The 19,195-nt window shown below is 42.3% G+C and overlaps 1 protein-coding gene across 6 annotated transcripts in view; it reads left to right on the forward strand.

The window, feature by feature from the left end:
• Positions 1-19,195, forward strand: part of MTM1 (myotubularin 1) — a 46,536-nt gene that overhangs the window by 12,480 nt on the left and 14,861 nt on the right. For 2 of the 6 annotated variants that reach the window (XM_040083836.1, XM_058423218.1), the window contains exons 4-11: positions 4,589-4,740; positions 10,073-10,144; positions 11,048-11,120; positions 11,504-11,598; positions 12,615-12,725; positions 13,059-13,160; positions 17,677-17,760; positions 18,887-19,036. In XM_040083836.1, the coding sequence (XP_039939770.1) occupies positions 10,082-10,144; positions 11,048-11,120; positions 11,504-11,598; positions 12,615-12,725; positions 13,059-13,160; positions 17,677-17,760; positions 18,887-19,036 (678 nt within the window). In that variant the 5' untranslated portion in view covers positions 4,589-4,740; positions 10,073-10,081. Of the gene's footprint in view, positions 1-2,193; positions 2,326-2,987; positions 3,006-4,588; positions 4,741-10,072; positions 10,145-10,589; positions 10,675-11,047; positions 11,121-11,503; positions 11,599-12,614; positions 12,726-13,058; positions 13,161-17,676; positions 17,761-18,886; positions 19,037-19,195 lie in introns of those variants that run through there. The other 4 variants (XM_040083844.2, XM_058423217.1, XM_040083837.1 and 1 more) reach the window with 4 other exon arrangements.

Below are 19,195 nucleotides of genomic sequence, written 5' to 3' on the forward strand. Positions count from 1 at the left end.
TGCAGTAATGCTTGGCCTGCACAGTCGTGTTGAGCACAGTTGCTCTGCAGTAATGCAAGGCCTGCACAGTCGTGTTGAGCACAGTTGCTCTGCAGTAATGCTAGGCCTGCACAGTCGTGTTGAGCACAGTTGCTCTGCAGTAATGCAAGGCCTGCGCAGTCGTGTTGAGCACTGGTGCTGAGCACAGTTGCTGGTGGTGCTGAGCACAGTTGCTCTGCAGTAATGCTAGGCCTGCGCAGTGGTGTTGAGCACTGGTGCTGAGCACAGTTGCTGGTGGTGCTGAGCACAGTTGCTCTGCAGTAATGCTAGGCCTGCGCAGTGGTGTTGAGCACTGGTGCTGAGCACAGTTGCTGGTGGTGCTGAGCACAGTTGCTCTGCAGTAATGCAAGGCCTGCACAGTGGTGCTGAGCACAGTTGCAGGTGGTGCTGAGGCGTGTTGCTGGGCAGTAATGCAAGGCCTGCGCAGTGGTGTTGAGCACTGGTGCTGAGCACAGTTGCTGGTGGTGCTGAGCACAGTTGCTGGGCAGTAATGCTAGGCCTGCACAGTCGTGTTGAGCACAGTTGCTCTGCAGTAATGCAAGGCCTGCGCAGTGGTGTTGAGCACTGGTGCTGAGCACAGTTGCTGGTGGTGCTGAGGCGTGTTGCTCTGCAGTAATGCAAGGCCTGCGCAGTGGTGTTGAGCACTGGTGCTGAGCACAGTTGCTGGTGGTGCTGAGCACAGTTGCTCTGCAGTAATGCTAGGCCTGCGCAGTGGTGTTGAGCACTGGTGCTGAGCACAGTTGCTCTGCAGTAATGCTAGGCCTGCGCAGTGATGTTGAGCACTGGTGCTCTGCAGTAATGCAAGGCCTGCGCAGTGGTGTTGAGCACTGGTGCTGAGCACAGTTGCTGTTGGTGCTGAGCGCAGTTGCTCTGCAGTAATGCAAGGCCTGCACAGTGGTATTGAGCACTGGTGCTGAGCACAGTTGCTGGTGGTGCTGAGGCGTGTTGCTCTGCAGTAATGCAAGGCCTGCGCAGTGGTGTTGAGCACTGGTGCTGAGCACAGTTGCTGGTGGTGCTGAGCGCAGTTGCTCTGCAGTAATGCTAGGCCTGCGCAGTGGTGTTGAGCACTGGTGCTGAGCACAGTTGCTGGTGGTGCTGAGCACAGTTGCTCTGCAGTAATGCTAGGCCTGCACAGTAATGCTAGGCCTGCGCAGTGGTGTTGAGCACTGGTGCTGAGCACAGTTGCTGGTGGTGCTGAGCGCAGTTGCTGGGCAGTAATGCAAGGCCTGTGCAGTGGTGTTGAGCACTGGTGCTGAGCACAGTTGCTGGTGGTGCTGAGGCGTGTTGCTCTGCAGTAATGCAAGGCCTGCGCAGTGGTTTTGAGCACTGGTGCTGAGCACAGTTGCTGGTGGTGCTGAGCACAGTTGCTGGTGGTGCTGAGCACAGTTGCTCTGCAGTAATGCTAGGCCTGCACAGTCGTGTTGAGCACAGTTGCTCTGCAGTAATGCAAGGCCTGCGCAGTCGTGTTGAGCACTGGTGCTGAGCACAGTTGCTGGTGGTGCTGAGGCGTGTTGCTCTGCAGTAATGCTAGGCCTGAGCAGTGCTGCTGGTGCTGGTCTCTGTCAAGACACAACTCAGCACGCACGCAATGCTGGATACCGCGGGTTTGTAACTCACTAAGATGCTTTTTGGCATCTCAAAGGCGTTACAATATCGCAAATCGCCCTTTCCTGAGAGCAGAGACTCTCAGCCCACAGAGAGTGCCCCGATCTCCACCCTGTCCTCCAGTCACGCACCTGTACAGGGCGAACTGGACATTTCATGGACAATTTTTATTTCATTTTAATTTTACATAATACTGCTGCCATCTGCATCGCCGATTCTTTTACTACTTTTAGCAGTGTTTACTACGTTTACATAGTTTTATTATACGGCTCATTTGTGTCCAGTGGGCATCCAGAAAGCTTGGGGTGTCTGATCACTACATCAGCCTCACAGCGGCCGCACGTCCCTTTCCTCCTTTCCCTTTTCCCCGGGTGTTTCCCTCGGGATCGCTCCGCGGGGCGGGAACGTCCACAGCCCCAGCGCCTCAGGGGCCGACGGAGCCCAGCCGCCCTCACGGCCCGCGGGCCGCTCCCGCCCCTCCGAGGAAGCCCCGGCCCCGCCCCTCCGTGGAGCGCGGCCACAGCCCCGCCCCGCGGCCGCAGCTCCCGGCAGCCCCCGCGGCGTGGGACGGGCGCGGGCCGGTCACGTGAGCGCCGCTTTTGGGGGGGCCCCCAGCGGCGGCGGTACCGGGGGAAGTGTCGGTGAGTGACTGCTGTGTGTGTTCGGGGCCCGGCAGTGTCGGTGAGGGACTGCTGTGTGTGTTCGGGGCCCGGCAGTGTCGGTGAGTGACTGCTGTGTGTGTTCGGGGCCCGGCAGTGTCGGTGAGGGACTGCTGTGTGTGTTCGGGGCCCGGCAGTGTCGGTGAGGGACTGCTGTGTGTGTTCGGGGCCCGGCAGTGTCGGTGAGTGACTGCTGTGTGTGTTCGGGGCCCGGCAGTGTCGGTGAGGGACTGCTGTGTGTGTTCGGGGCCCGGCAGTGTCGGTGGGTGACTGCTGTGTGTGTTCGGGGCCCGGCAGTGTCGGTGAGGGACTGCTGTGTGTGTTCGGGGCCCGGCAGTGTCGGTGAGGGACTGCTGTGTGTGTTCGGGGCCCGGCAGTGTCGGTGAGGGACTGCTGTGTGTGTTCGGGGCCCGGCAGTGTCGGTGGGTGACTGCTGTGTGTGTTCGGGGCCCGGCAGTGTCGGTGAGGGACTGCTGTGTGTGTTCGGGGCCCGGCAGTGTCGGTGAGTGACTGCTGTGTGTGTTCGGGGCCCGGCAGTGTCGGTGAGTGACTGCTGTGTGTGTTCGGGGCCCGGCAGTGTCGGTGAGGGACTGCTGTGTGTGTTCGGGGCCCGGCAGTGTCGGTGAGGGACTGCTGTGTGTGTTCGGGGCCCGGCAGTGTCGGTGAGGGACTGCTGTGTGTGTTCGGGGCCCGGCAGTGTCGGTGGGTGACTGCTGTGTGCGTTCGGGGCCCGGCAGTGTCCGTGTGTCTGGGGGGTGTCTGTGGGGCCCAGCGGCTAGCAGGGCTCGCTTGCCCGGGCTTCTCCTAATTCACACCCCGATGTACAGCATCCATCTGGGAGCGGGACGTTGCTGAAGTGTGGCTCGGTAAAGACGCCTCTGGAGCGTAATTTTTACCTTTCCTGTCAAGTCCTCTCCTGTGTTGTGAAAATATCCCGAGTGCTCTTGGTTCGCTTTCAAACCTTTAAGCCGCTAGAGTGTTCATTTCTGACTGGCTTAAATTTTGTTGCGGGGCATGTGACTTCTTTCAGTGTTCACAGCTGAAAAGCTGAAACCTTGCATTTCAGAGGAGACTTTTTAGTTGATTTGAGGCAAGAAATAATTCTTGCGGATGACAGCCTTTCTGCTTGCTGACTTTTGTATTGTGGCAGTCAGAAGGCATGTTTTATACTTTGCGTGGTTGGTGGATTTTGGTTTGTTGCTGTGGTGCTTTCAGATGTTTGAAGAGCGTAAGAAGGGTATTAGCTTTTTTCACAGAAATTCGCATTTTTCTTAGTGCTATAAAACCAGTATAGGCAAACTCAGTGTTAAAATTATGATAATTTTGACGTGGATCTGTAGATTGGCTTGCCACAATAGGCACTGACAAAAACTGGATGTTTAAAAAGTAGCTTAGCTCTCTGGCACAGCTGTTTTCTGGGGCAGGAAATTTGTTTATCATTATCCACATTCAAAGGACCAGGTATCTCATGTTACAGGAATAGTATGATGTAAAACCAGTACCTCTTCCTTGCTATAGTTTTCTTTTTAAAGTTAATTTGTGTTTAGGCGGTTAAAAAAGTTAGACTGTACAATTATTAACAGAGTCTTAACGCACGGAACTTCTGGCGCTGTGTGTGACTTCACTGTGTGGCAAGTGTCCCAGGAGATGAGCTATAGTGCTGTTTAAAATAAAACATAGAATTCTTCCTTTTTGCACTGTTTATCATCTCGTGCTTGGCCAGAAGGAAACTTGCAGCAGACGCACTTGCCGAAGGGATGGGCATCATCGGGGCTGATCAAACCCTAGTGCTGCTGTATTCCTGTATGCAGAACTACAGAGTTAATTACCAATAGTTAATTTAGAGTGCAGAACTGATTTAATGAGAAGTGACTGTAAAACTGCAGATATTGCATGTGTTGTTTTAAAGGACACAAAATACTAGTTTCACTAGGAACTTGAATTGGGTAGGAGTAAGTTTTTTGTTTCATGGTCTGTTGCTTCTGACTTTGCCAAGTTACATAGCTTTTCATTTTCATTCCTGAGTGTGTTTGGGAAGAGAAACTTACTTAGCAACATTTTAAAACCGGTTCTTAGAATTTTAAAAGAGAAAGTTCTTGATGCCAAACCTCCTGACATAAGGTAAAACATAAAAATAACTAGTACTGTTTGTTTGCTTTCTCCAGAATGTTTTTAATAGCAACTATTCTGGGATTTGCTTCCTTTCTGAAGTTTTTGAAAGTAACGTCAATTGAAATTTTCTGGCAGTGCTAACAATGTCTTCCTACCTGTTCCATTCCTGTTAGAGGCCAGCTACGGCACAAAAGTCAAATGTTATTGTAAAGTTGAAGGAATGAACACAAGTTTCCTGTCATCTGACACTGAAGTGGGCATCTGTATTTCATACAACTGAAATGACTGGTTAAATCTGGAGACTTCTGAGCACAAGAGAACAAAAGTAAGTGCCTTTAAGTAGAGTGTAGTATACCTTTCTGTAAGATAGAATGTGTTTTTTCCCAACCATAGCTAAGTAACTCAAGTGCAGTGTTGTTGCATGTAGTGAGTGGAAAGGCTGTGCAGCAGAGGCTGGCGTGTGACTGGACCCATACATGTGGAAAGTATCCCAAGTTTCTATGCCCAGCAAACTCTCTGCCATTGCTTGGAAGAGAGCGCCTCCAGAAGTGCCCTGAGAATGGCTTAGGCAGGGCAGTCCCAATGTCTCCTTTCTTAGGGATGGAATCAAGCAGTGGTTTGTAAATTACTTCATCACGGTCTGCTTCGTCTGTATATTTTTAAGTGCAGACCAGCTCAGAATGGCACTTTCTCCTTGGTATTATGTGTATTCACGTAGTGGAAGATGGAAGTAAACAGCAGATGGCAGAGGATGAGTCTGATGGGTTGTACCTGTTCTTAAAGGAAAGTTGGGAGAAAAGTCTGAGTAGGGGGATGTAGTTTTAACTGTTACAGTGGCATTTTTTAATACAGTGTATCATTGCATAACAGATGCAATTTCCATTTTTCCTGTGGAATCATCGGTTAAATCTTTAGCAGCAGAACTACAGTGGCCTAAGGGGATTTCTTTCAAGAAGAGTGAGCAGAGAGCAACTGAAGGCTTTCTTAATAGAAAACTGGGAAGCTGTGTTTGCTGTCCCATAGGCTTTGCTGTCAACTGCATCAGCTTTTGACACTGTGGGAGGTATGCATTCCCTGCAGGGGATTCGAAGTAGTGAAAATAGACCGGGTGGGTTTAGAAAGCCACGGATCAGCCTTCAGGCATAGTTTTCCTACAGATGTAATGCTGATTCCAGAGGTAATCTGACAAATGCTTTCTTTAAAAAACCCACTCACTTCTTGTCATGCCACCTAATCTAGGTAGATTTAGCTGTTAGAGGGAAAACCACTGCTTTCTTTGATCCACTCATAGGACTGAATTTCCACTTTAGAACTCAGCTACCAGACTGAATATTAAAAAGCAGTCCAGGAAAAAAGATAATTGTGGCAAGGAAAAGGTAGTACACATAGAACAAATACAGGATTAGCAATAAGTGAGTACAAGTGGACAGAAATGATTGTTAGCATAAATTGCAAGGAATAGAGCTCTTGACAATTGCTGGTAATCAGGCCTTAGCAAATAATTTTATGTATAACTACCAAAGACTATGATGCTTTTATTTGTAATGGTGATATAAAGCACAAATATTATCTATCAGATCCCATGACAGCATGTGTTCTACTCTATCAAGCTCAAGTTAAATCCAGTAAAATTGCTTTGTCTCCTTGCTAGTCTGGATTCAGGAATGAATGTTCAACTATTGCTAACTGCAGAATATCAAAAAAAGCTGTCCGATTTGTTTTAAATGTGCAGAGTAATTCTCTTTCTGTTCAGCTGCTGACACATGTGAGCTTTGTATGGTAATCAATTTTTGTGCAAGTCAAGAAGTACATGAGTGATACCAGGGAATAAAATGTGCTTGCAGTGGAAAACTACTTGAAAGGTTTCTCCCTGTGTGGAAGGACTACTGCTGCTCTGTGATAATGAGAAAGTTGTAGCTATGTTAAGGCTGTGGTAGAGTACGTTTTTTTTTAATTGTTCACAGCAATATTATTTTGGGTGGCTGCCAGAAGCTGCTTCTACAATTAGACAGGGTAAGAAATAATATTAAAAAAGAAAATAATTTTTGTTAGTTTAAAATGTTTTTGAAAACTTGGTTTCTCTTGATATAGACAGGTCCACTTCCTTAAGGGTGTGTCCTTGTTGGATGGGTACTTTTAATGAGAACTTAATCTTGTCTATTGTCTGAAGATCACAGAAGCATAATCCAGGTTGGTGGGGACTTCAGGGGGCCTCCAGTTCAACCCCTTGCTCAAAGCAGGATCAGACCCATTTGCTCAAAGCTCTATCCAGCTGGGTCTTAGAAACCTCTGAGGATGAAGTCTGAAACTTCCTTGGGGCCTGTTTGCACAGCCTCACTGCCTTACAGTGCAAAAGAAGGGGTTTGTTCGGGTTCTTTTTTCCCCTGAAATCAAGCTGGAATCAAGTTTAATTTCTATTGTATCTTGTTGCTCACTACTTTGAAGACCCTGGCTCTGCCTTCTCAGCAACTGCCTCAAAGACAGCAGTGAGTGGCTGTGAGGTGCTGCTGAAGCTGTCTCTTCTTTAGGCTGAGCAATTCCCAGCTCCTTCAGCCTCTCACTGTAGGGAGGGCAGGGGCTCCATGTTCTGCTCCTATTGGGGAACCTCAGCTGAACTCATTGCAATTTATCGATGCCTGTCTTGTACTGGGGTCCAAAAGTGGTCACTGTTCTAAATGCTGCCTAATGAGTGCTCTATAATTAATTACTAGGACTTAGTTTACGTATGGAAATGTGGGTGGTTATAAATGTGCTTATTAGTATTTAGGATTTTTAGGTATGACTGGATTTCAAAGCAAAATTTTTTTAGCAGTTGAAGTATTCTTCCACTTGCATACTGATGAAATTAACTCACATTAATTTTAGTGAAGATGTTTGATGGATTTAAAAAATACTGTGACAGATAACACCTTATCTTCATTACATATTTATTCAACTTGATTAGCTCTAATTTGCATCATTGAAGTGTTGGAAATGAATCAGAGTAGTTGGTTGTAATTCTAGAGGGAAGTTTTCTATAGAAATTGAAGTCAGATAATGAATTTATTCTCACTGTAAAGAATGTTTGCAGAAATGGATCTCGGGGAGAAGTGGGGGAATCTTACACGAAGTAAACTTGCACACACAGAAATATAAACATCTGCTGCAAGACCACACACATCTTGTTTGCTTTAAGTGGCCTGGTGGGGTGGCAGCGTGGGGCAAAGGGGAGCTCTATCCTGCTGTATTGTCAGGTTCCTCTAAGAGAATTTTTTTTCTGAGAACCTGACGGGATCTCTGCCTGTTTAATTTTCAGTGTGAAATATCTGTGTGTGAATTATAGTCAGTGTTCTGGATTATTTCAGAGTCTTAACTCTCCTCATGTAATGCTGCACTTCAGCCCAAACTTAGTGGGTGTGCAGTAAGGGGAGGAGGTAACACAGAAAGCAAAGGAGCAAACAGAAGGTTTTGGAAACGTTTGGTGCTGTTCCCTGTGTGAGCAGCAGGAGTTCACTGTGATTGCAAGGCATGAGCAGTGTCCAAACGAGCTTTTGCTTTTCTGAGCTCTGGCAGTGGGCTGGCTCTGAGGTGAGTGCCCAGGGTCCTGGGTGGGCTCTGTGGCCTCTGCTGAGCTCTTCCTGTGGCTGCAGGATCAACAGCCAGCTCGGGTGTGCCGGGACCTGCCGCAGTCAGAATTTCCATTGTGCAGCGCAGAGCTGTCCAGGGTTGTCACAGCCTTTAAAAGTCACTTTTCTAGGGCTTGTTTGTGCTGTCTTGTCTCTTGTGGTTGGCGCAGCCTTAATTTAAATTCACGTGAGCTCCAGTTAAAAGCTCCTATTACTTAGCCTCTGCTGACATAAAAAAACTGGGGCTGCTGTGCCTTTGTCTCACCTGGCATTTCTCCCTTAAAATATGAAAAAAAGGACACTTCACATGGATTTTTTTTTAAAAACAGCTTTCTGAGTATATACGCCTTTTACCTTTATAAAATGAAGAATCTTATCTGAACAAGTATTGGATGCTGACAAGTTGGCATAGCAATATAGCCGAAGTTGAATCTATCTTAAGTTTATAATGTGAAAGATATTGCAAGGAAGGAAAAGCTGTAAAAATATCTTCTCTTAATACTTAATAGAATCCTGCCTGGGCCTCATCCTGCCCAGGGTCAAATCCTGACCAGCTCCAACCTACCTTAAGTTTATAATACATAAGATATTGCAAGGAAGGAAAAGTTGTACAAATATCTTCTCTTAATATTCTATGGTCAAAATATTCTACTCCAGTGTTGCAACAATATTTCTTTGGAGGGTAGTTTGAAAGGATAATGATTTAATTTTCATTGCTAATAGCTTTTTATTGAAATTGTTGGCATTGCACTAAAAGTAGTTCAGGGCCACTATTTCAGTGTTTGGAGAAAGCTGAGATAGCTGGAGACCCGGAAGGGAGGTAGTAACCTCTGTGTGCAGGTTCACACAGGCTCTGTGGCATTCAGAAGCTTTTTTCCTTCATTTTTTCAAGTGAATGTGTGTTCCTTTTTAATGTTTTGATTTTTTTTTTTTCTTTTTGGTGATTTTTACTGATGAGCTGTATCACTGAATATTGCAGTTTGAAACACAATATCAAGTTTTCTGCATTCTTAATGAGATATGAAGGACTTGGGTAACAAACCTGTAGAGCTTCAGGAAGTGGTTTCCCACTTTATTCCTGCAGACACATTCACGTACTGTTAAAGTGATGTCAGAGTATTTTTCCTGTTGCAGTGTCACCTCCCAGTGTAACACAGGAGCATGGGCTGCTTTTCACGCTGCAGAGATCTGGCCGCACTTTCCAGTGTTGAGAGGGGAGAGACAGTGCTTTTTAAAGACTACAAATTTGTGCAATGGAAACAAAGACTCTGTAGTCTGTAATTGTTTCCCAAACAAACAAACAAAATCTCTTCAAGACTGCTGTGTGATGTCAGATTGGTTGATGAGGGGAGTAGTGAAAGGGAAGTGTTTTCCCAGTGTTAACCCTAGAATTCCCTTATGCAATATTGGGAAATTAAGATAATGAATCCTCTGTCACACAAGATTCTGTCTTTAATGAATACCACTTAAAAAATGAAGAAAATCCTTTTCCTTTAAATACATGAAGGTTGTTGGATGCTCATTCTTTTGGTGTGCGAACTGAAGCTCCAGTTAGGAACTGGGGGATTATTTTTAAACAGAGAAGTACTGTGGAAGTCTGGCTTTCTCTTGTTTTGTACTTTAAGCTTGAACCACTTGAGTGTATTGACATGCTTGTGACTTCAAGAGCTGTGCAATAATACTCCCAAGTAGGTAGCATTTCATAATATGTGTATACAGTGACTAAAAGCAAGCACTCTAATGTCTGTTTACTGAACTAATACTTGTATTCCACCATCTGAATTCCATTATAGAGCTTGAGTCAGAATATTCCTTATAATAAGACCCAATTGCAAAGCTAGTAATGAATTTCTTGTTAGATTTGGATGTTTTTGAATACTAACCTTCAATTACGAGGGATTATGCAATCTTTTTGAATTACTAGTAGCTTGCAAAAGATTCTTTTAAGTTCTTGGTGTCTACCTGTGGACCTCAAAAGTCTAACATCTCTCCTGGAAAATAGTCTGTAGCTCAGGAGGAAGTTTAAGTCTCCAATTTGTGTTTACTTGTCAGATACCCAGCATGGCCTCATCATCGACACCTAAATATAATTCAAACTCCTTGGAGAACTCCTTGAGTAAAAGGGTAAGTGTAACTTTTTTCACATTTTTATTTTTTTACATCAGAGTTCCCAGAGAGCATTATCTTGCACGTTTGGTTCAAAAAATAAGTATTTAAATGGCTTCTTGAATGTATATACTTATTTTTGTTGCTAAAATTTTAATGCAGGTAACTGAGATGGTTTAAATTTCTTTTGGAGCGGATAAGTGAAACACTCTCTATCACAGCTAATGAAAGGCTCTGTAAAATCAGTTCTAATGTACTTACTCTTATCCTCACTTTCTACCTTGAAATATTCCGTGGCATTCTTGACAATTTTTGGCTCTTTCTTGCCTTAGATTCTGTATTGCCATTGCTAAGTTATACCTTATTATGTTTGTCTGGCTGAGTTTTAAGATGTTTATCTGGAGTAAAAAATACATTAAGACAATCTAAATGTCATGCCCCTCTGCTTTCTAATGCTGTGCAGCTGAAGAAGATGTAACCAGGGTGCAAGAAAACAGAAAGTACTGAATGTGGGAAGGTCACAAAAGAGTAGATTGCGTGTGATAGTTGTGAGTACATTGCTTAAGTAATTTCAGTCGATTTGTTCTTCCAAATCCAACATACTTGGAAAATTAAATACACAAAAATTCCAGAGGACTTTCAGTATAGAGGTTTAATTCCAATTTAATACTAATAACTGACTATTCTTTTAGGAGAAAGGTTAAAACCTGCTTATGTTTCAGAAGTGATCAACCTTTAAATGTTTCATAGCTGCATTTTAAGGTAGCGCTGTGTGTTCCTGTTTTGGTTCAGTGTGAATTTCTACTTTGGCAAGACCTGTATGTTCCCATGCAGGAATTTAAGTTTGGTTGGTCTTATTTTTAATGTGGAACTTGAAATTGTAAATCAACTGTGATGTGCTGTTGTGCTTCTCTTTTTTAGACTCTAAAAGATGGAACTAACTGGGAACAAAATGAAGAAATACCTCGTCTGCCAGGAGAGACCAGGGTTACAGGTATGAAGCTCGATAGCTGCACGATGCAGTGATGTTCAGCACTCTGGCACACACTTGTATCTTACTGAATTGTTGTGTAATTTGGACTGGTTTGGGCTGGGGGTAAAGGTAAGTCATGCTGAAATGTCATCAATTTTTCAAAGAAATTCTGAAAGATTATTTTTATAACTCACCACAAATAACTGTAAACTGTTTAAAATCTTGGTTTCTATACATGGCAAGTCTTCCCATGGAAAGAAATTGCAAGTTGTGTCCTAATAGTATCTGCAGATTAGGTAGCACATGTTGGGTGGTATCTGATTTTACTGGTACTTAAGTGATACTGTCTTTAGCTCTCATTTTGTCTTTTAACAATCTTTTAAGAAGCACTACATTTTTTACAGACAAGGATGTTATTTATATGTGTCCATTTAATGGCCCCGTTAAAGGACGAGTGTACATCACAAACTACAGGCTGTACCTGAGGAGTGTGGAAAATGTGAGTAATATGCCACAATTACTTCATGGGATGAGTTGGCTTTAAACCCCTTTCTGTTCACCCCCTCTGCCTTTGATTTATTTTGTGGCCAGTTCATTTGGTTTAGCTTTGGCCCACATATGCTTGTGGAATTGCATGGGAGGCTTTTTGCTTGAAATGGTCTGTAATGTTTGTAATAACCATATCTTCATTCTGTAATGACTAAATAGTAATTGCCTTTGTGCCACTGAGAAATCTGTATAAAAATGTAAGTTCTTTAAAGTTAAATGTGTTGTAAAAATGTGATTTTTGCCTGGTAAAATTACAGTTTAATCACTTACACTGAGCTGATACCTTTATCTTTTGTCTGTCAGAGCTCTTTTTTGAGAGCCATTCCCTTTACCCTTAATCTGTGATAGATGAATGGCAGCAACTAATGATGTGCAGTGGTTCTTAAAATGGCTGTCAGTAAACCAAGACTTTGATTGTCCTTGCTGTTAAAAAAGAATAATACTTTGATCAGTAGAACCTTCTGTGGGTGGGGGTAGTGGTAATGTGTTTGATAAGCAGACATGGAAGAGAGTAAAATGTGCTTGTGATCTCTTTCATAATATGTTGGTTTTTTTTTTTTAAATAAGGATTTAAGACTATTGAACTGAAATCTTTCTGGCTGTAGCTAACTGTTCTAGTAATGTCTTTTTGTCCTTTAGTTCTGCTTTCTGCTGTATATCAATAAAGCAGTATTAGCAAGCAGGGGCAGTCAGTATGTAGCAGCATGCATCTCTTAGGGTGCCTGTTTTCCCTGCATACTGAACAAGGCATTAATATAAAATATTTTTGTAACATGTTAAACTGGATGATGCTCAAAGCTGTAGATTGACCGTACAGACTTCCTAACATGCTGGGAGAGGAGACTCAAAGGCAGAAACATGCTTTTGTTTCCTGTGTGTCTGCTTTCTATTCTGCCATGCATAAGAACGTTTTGTTTGAGTCTTCTTTTCACATTAATCTTTTCCTCACTCCAACTTTTTTTGCAGGATCCAGTTGTGATATTGAATGTACCATTGGGTGTAATTTCAAGGATTGAAAAAATGGGAGGAGCTTCAAGCAGAGGAGAGAACTCTTATGGATTAGATATAACCTGTAAAGTAAGACTTTCCAATAATTCAGTAGGAAATGGAATCTGGAGGGTTTTTTCCTCACTGATTACCTGTTTATAGGAAAGGAAAAGTACATGCTTATGGATGAATTTAAAAAGAGCTTTTTGAAACTGGACAGCACTCAGAGTGGTACTGCTTTATTGGTACAATTCTTACACTGTATTCTCTTTTATGGGATAAGAAATAAAACTGAACATTCACAAGGGTTTGAGGTGTGTTACAAGCAGATTCTAAATCATGTTTAGTGTCTAATATAGCACTTGTACAGAGAGAAGCATCTTCCAGCTTTGGTTCACCTAACAGACAATGGCTTTGTTTTAGGATATGAGGAATTTACGGTTTGCATTAAAACAAGAAGGGCACAGTAGAAGAGATATATTTGAAGTCCTCACAAAATATGCTTTTCCCCAGTCACATAACTTGGTAAGTTACATCATTTCTATTGCTGAGTTGTATTAATGCAGAATTCTTGCCAGTAATTGACCTAGTAATGGCTACATCATGGCTGCTTAAAAAGTATGACAGAATCTGGTGTCAGCATAAACTAAAGAGCAGCTTTTATTTTGTATATTTACAACACTTAAATCTATATATTTTGTAAAATTATGTATGTATTCCAGATAAACTACTGAGCACCTCTGCTCCATACAGATTTCATTGCTTAGAAACTGCAGGTTATTGTCCCTAATTTGAAATTATATGGGGAATACATGCCTTGCTTGATTTCTTGAAAACATTAATTAATCAATCAAGCAGTCTTCAAGGCAATGATAAATATGAATCACCAAGGGGTTTACTTCAGGTGAAGAAGATATGGTAAGATAACACTTGTTTTCTTGGTCAAACTAAAGAAAAATATGACAGGAATGCATTTATGAATTTGTACAGATTCATTTCAAGTTAAAAAAGCATCTTAGGGAAGGAATTGAGCAACAGTGATGCAAGCTAATCATTATCTTTTTTTTTTTTTTTTAAATCTGTGCGCTATCCTTAGTGTGAGTCATTTGACATCTCTTTAGTAAATGCTTAATTTTGCCCATTGTAATATTCAATTTACACTTTATTGCTGTGCTTTAATTGTATAAGAGCGCTGCTCACAAAGTATTGGAAGGTTCTGCTCTGAATTTTAGGAACTTTGTTCAAAGGATTGTTGAGTATACAAGGCTGCAGTAAGAATCTTACTTTTGTCCAGGAATGTGTCAGTCAATGGGCTGGATTCTATAAGCATTTAATTCTCTAAAAAATTTCTGCAGAAATTTTCATTCTATATACAAACTGTAGAGTGAAAGCATAAGGGAAAAGAAATGCTTTTGCATAGAATATTTTGTAATGTTAATGAATAGTCCTTCAGAAATTAAAGAGATTTTTACATGTGGGTATGGGTCAGGAGTTGTAATCACAAAGAGGATGGTTGTTAGAGAGGTGAACATATCTAATTGTACTGTTGCCATTTTATCCATTTTAAAATAGAGGCTGACTGAAAGCATGACAGGATATGTGAACCTTGAAAATATGGTGGAAAAGAAGCTGTATGTGGAAATACCAAGTTGTGGAGAGGTTCAGGTCAGAAGTGTCTCCTAGACATCATGGGGTTTTGACTTCTGTTGAGAGAGGGCTGTAGATTGGGTTATCCAGGGCACAGTGAAGTGTAGTGTTGAGTATTTCCTGTATTGTGGATTCCATCGTGCCCATGCAATCTCATTCACATTTTCATGCTGAAGAATTTTTTGTTTGAAGATTGTATGTAGTGAATATGGACAAATCAAGCCGTAACTGACTTAGGAGTGTGCCTTGTGGGATAATCCAGCTATGGGGTGTGAATGCCTTGGTGGTGAGATGTGGGCTTGTATTAGGTTCATCATCCAAAAAGACCCAGGGATCCTTTCTGGTAATGGCAGTGAGTAATGTGTGGAGTTGTCCACTTCCTGCTTTATTTGCTGGACCTGTTGAACCTAACAAAGCTCATCATTATATGGCCTGTGTGAAGGCTGCTTGCCAACACGAGTTATGCAGCTATTGTATTTATACATATCATAAACATGATATTTATGTATTTACATTACATTTATACTGCTAAGTAGACTGCTTGCTAAACTGTAATTGTCAGATTGCAGATGCTTTCTCCTTTACCTCACAGAACTACGTTGTGTTTGGAGCAACCAGTGTATTGCATGTTATTTTTGTGTACTCAATGGGAAGGAGAAATTGAAAATTGACAAGCACTCTGTCTGTAGGAGCCTTAAAAATAGAGACTGTATTGAAATTGTGGGTTAACACCTGCAAGGAAGTTAATGATTATTTACACAGTGAAGCATAGAAAGTAGTTTTACCAAAAATGTTACAAGATTTGAAAGATTTTTTTTTTTTTTAAGTGTAGTAGAACCAGAAGTAGCCTTCTGGTTCAAGTGAAATAGTAGTCATCTGCTTTTTAGACTGTGGATCTGCAATGAAATCCCTACTTCCATTTTGTGCAGGGGCTTTAGTTTGGTTTTGGAAAAATCTTAGCTGATGTGGATGGTGAATCTTGCTTGGTTTTGCCAACTATAGGTGTTGAAAAATCACAAACTTTGCACCCAGAAAGTGTTCTGAGTGGTGATTTACTACACTTTCTTCATTTCTTACTTGTTTAATGTTTTCTTTGATTTCTTCTTTCTGTTTCCCATGGTAGCTGACAAGAATTTCAAACGGATTTTTAATTATTTGATAGGCTAATCAGAGTTGATGGGCTTCCATCAGGCATGTAGTATCAATCCCCATCAAACTTGGAACAGATACGATCAGTGCATTGGAAGGATTATCCCACCTTGAACTCCAGATGTGAGATAAATAATCAGTATAACTCGAGGTAAATTTGTGTTTTATTTAAGCAGCTTTCAGCTAGCCAGTCTCAGTGCTGAGAGGAGGGATGCCAGCTCAGGCTTCGTGCCTGAAACACTGATGTGTTGAGCAAGTAGTCCGCCTGAAACTTGTGCTGCTGTTTGTCCTTAGTATCCAGCCAAACTAAGTGGAGTTGTCAGGTGCACCTGTGCCAAACACAGTTCTGCTTTTTGATTGTATGTTCTTGATTTTGAAAAACCTATTCATGATCTCAAAAAATCCACAATGAAACACACTTCTATTTCACTGTAATATTCTTCTGAGCCCAAATATCTCTTATATGTTGGGTTTATTTTTTTTTAATTTCCACTCAAATCTGGACCAATGAAGCTGCAGTTGATTTAATTCCTGGGAAGACAGACTATGTGCAGCAGGAGATGTAGAGAAGAGCTTTTTGTTGGAGAGGCAGGATTGTCAATGAGAGAAAAGAAGAGTTTTGTGTGTGGAGGGAAGAAAAAATGAATGGAGATTAGGGTGGAGACTCTGAGTACCTAAAATATTGTTTGGGAAGAAGTATCTAACAGGGATGTGCCATAGATTTGAGGGGAAGAAGCCTTTTATTGTTCTGATATTTGAAAGGCTTTCCTGTGTGAATAATGGCGCACCGAGAGACACTGGCAGGGCTTTTCCGCCTCGCGGGGCCGCGCGATTCCGAGAGCCGCTCGTGTCGTTCTGCTCCGACCTTCCTGTGCCCTCTGCATCTGAGGGCTATAAATACACACCCAGCTGCTCTGGACTCAGTGCCTAGGGCGGTGCTGTGACCTCCCTGCTTTCCTGCCCTCATGCAAGTATGTGTGTGTGAGGGGCTCTAATGTACAGGCAGGAGCCTGTAACTTACTGGGCTGGGCAGAACTGCCCGGAGCCTCCTCCACGGGGACGGTGGTGCAGGTTTGAGGCGTTGCCTTTTCTCTGCACCTTTGTAGGTGGAATCACAGCACCTTACAGCACACTTTTTTTTTTTTTCCTTGCTTACTGGGTTTTCTGCATGTGTGATATGTTCAGTTTAGCATTCAGTTTCTCCTTTTAATGTTTTTGAATAGCTAGGAGACTTTCTGCTGTTTTGTTACAGTTGAGCTACGATGGGCTCTGGAGTGTTTCTGCTCTGTGTGCTGTTGCTCAGTTAGCTCAGGACAACACATTCTCTTTTGTGTTTTCTTTATTTTAGTTTCTTTATTTGAAACAGCTTTGTTTCATGCTCCTTTTGGTATCTGAAGAGTTTGTAGGCCACCAAAATCAGTTTCCTCAATGAGGAAGATTCTTAACATAAACATTACTTTTGCTTTCACCCTAAACTATAGAAACAAACCAAGGGAGGAAAAGGGGGTTAGCTAGGTAAAACAGCCCACATGGAATTTGTTGGAAGGAGAAGAAAGATAAAAGGTATGAGAACTTGCTGGAATGTTCAGTGATGCTGCTGTGCTGTATAAATGAATTGTGAGAGCAAGCAATTAAGCAGGTAAAAAGTAAGTAATGTAAGCAGCTATCAATTTCATTTTCAACAGCAGCTTTTTCACTTTCATGGAGTTCTATAGTAATTAAGATTTTTCTTAGCAAGTATCAGTTGGGGAGGGAATGCAGAAATGCAGCTGCTTCCTAATGGCAATGAATAGCAATTAAAACCTTTTTCCACTTTGAATTTAGCATCTAATGTTGCATGTTGTAATTGAAACTGTGCCTATTGGAAAAATATGGTGAGAAGACAGTAGTTTATTTACTGATAATGTGAAATATGGGAAATAAACCATTCTAAAACATTTCCACCTCCTGACAGTAAAAAAAGAAAAAATACAACCAGTTAAGCTTTATAATTTCTATCCTTTTTGTTACCTTGTAACTGTTGCCATATTTTCATTACTTTCATTTCCAGCTCTGTATTTTTTGTTACTTGTTGCTCTTTGTTTCATAGTCCTGCACATACCAGATATAAATGGAGAGAGCAGGGCTGGCATGGAGTGATCAGTCCTATTTTGTAGTGAGCATTAGGGTACAACTGACGATGAGCCCTCATATTTGCCATTTGCAGTCAGAGTTTGGTGTAATAAGCTTCCTTTATATCTTACAGCCTTTTTTTGCCTTTGTAAATGAAGAAAAGTTTCCTGAAAACGGATGGATGGTGTACAACCCGATGTCTGAATACAGGAGACAGGTGAGTTGTTACAGTTGCCATTGCCTGGTGCTTTCACATCTCCCAACTTGCATAGAGGAATTACTGTTTGTACATTTCTCTTATGAGCTGTTGGGAGAGGATGGAATTGCAACTTGAAGAAAAGTAAAGAAATAAAACACTTGAGCCTTAAAAAAACCCTAGAATGTCACAGGAAGGCAATCTTTGCTCTTTAAAGGAAGTTATTGATGCCTCTTACAATATGCTACTGCTAAGTGAGCACAGGTGGGGAGAATGTGCCAAATATGTAATTATGGTGTCCTAAATGTAGATTGGATTTGTTCTTCCCAAAATGAAGCAGGGGAAAAAAACGCAGCTTGTTTTAGAAACAGCATTGCTTTACAGAAATTACAGATGTCTATCAGTACTCTTCCTTGCTCTTTATGTGATCTTGGAAAATGTGAATGAAAGAGGATGATGCTTCATTTTAAAATGTCTGTTAGATAATTAAAGTATGACACTTAAAAAAATTAAATAGCAAGCAATAAGAACTTCCTTATTTTTTTTTTACCTTCCATCCTTTTTTTGGTTTGTGGTTTAGAAGCCTAAGGCCCAGAAAAGGTAAAATACAAACACCCCCACAAACCCTCTGTGCGTGTGTGGAGGACTTACCAGGATTTCTCCTGGAAATGCCTTACTAGGTAGAGTGCAACTAGGAGCTGTTCTTTCTCAATAAGAAAGTTGCCCTGAATCTTACTTTTAGCCTGATGCTAGTATCAGGCTACAGGGAAAAAAGGTTATAGCGAGACTTCCTCCCCCATAGTCACCAGGGAAGGTGGAGAAGCAGAGCTTTAGGGAAGGAGGGAAGGTAATTTTCTTTCCTCAGTCCCACAGTTAAAGAAATACATCTAGTTTCAGTCATTGTTTTGAAACTTACTGTAAGGCTAGAATTGTATGCATAAGGGTCTGAAATGGCCCTGCAGCTGTTCAAGGCTGTGAATCCATCTTGCAATGAACTGGGTTTGTGTGGTCTTACAATCTTTTTTGTTTCTATTGCTTTGAAACTGTGCTTAGTTAAATTGCTGCCATAACGTCACTTAAAATTCAGGAGCGGAATTATAACTTGTTCAGCCAAAAATACATGGAATAACTTCACGTTACATTTTAGGGGCTGCCTAACGAGCGGTGGCGAGTGACTTTCATTAACGAGCATTACGGGCTGTGTGACACGTACCCGTCGCTCTTGGTCGTGCCATACAATGCAACAGATGATGATCTCAAGAAAGTTGCTGCCTTCAGGTCCCGGAATAGAATCCCAGTGAGTATTGGGTGATGGAACTTGCCTAATGATGTAGTTGCATCCAAACAACTTCTTGCTGAACACGACGCGGAGGAGGCTTTTCTTTTTTTTTTTGGAAATGGTTCTGGCAAAATAGTTTTGATTGGCTGGTGGTTTTTACTGCTTGAAACTGGTGTC

This window comes from Hirundo rustica, chromosome 21, assembly GCF_015227805.2.
Source record: "Hirundo rustica isolate bHirRus1 chromosome 21, bHirRus1.pri.v3, whole genome shotgun sequence".
Taxonomy (NCBI): domain Eukaryota; kingdom Metazoa; phylum Chordata; class Aves; order Passeriformes; family Hirundinidae; genus Hirundo; species Hirundo rustica.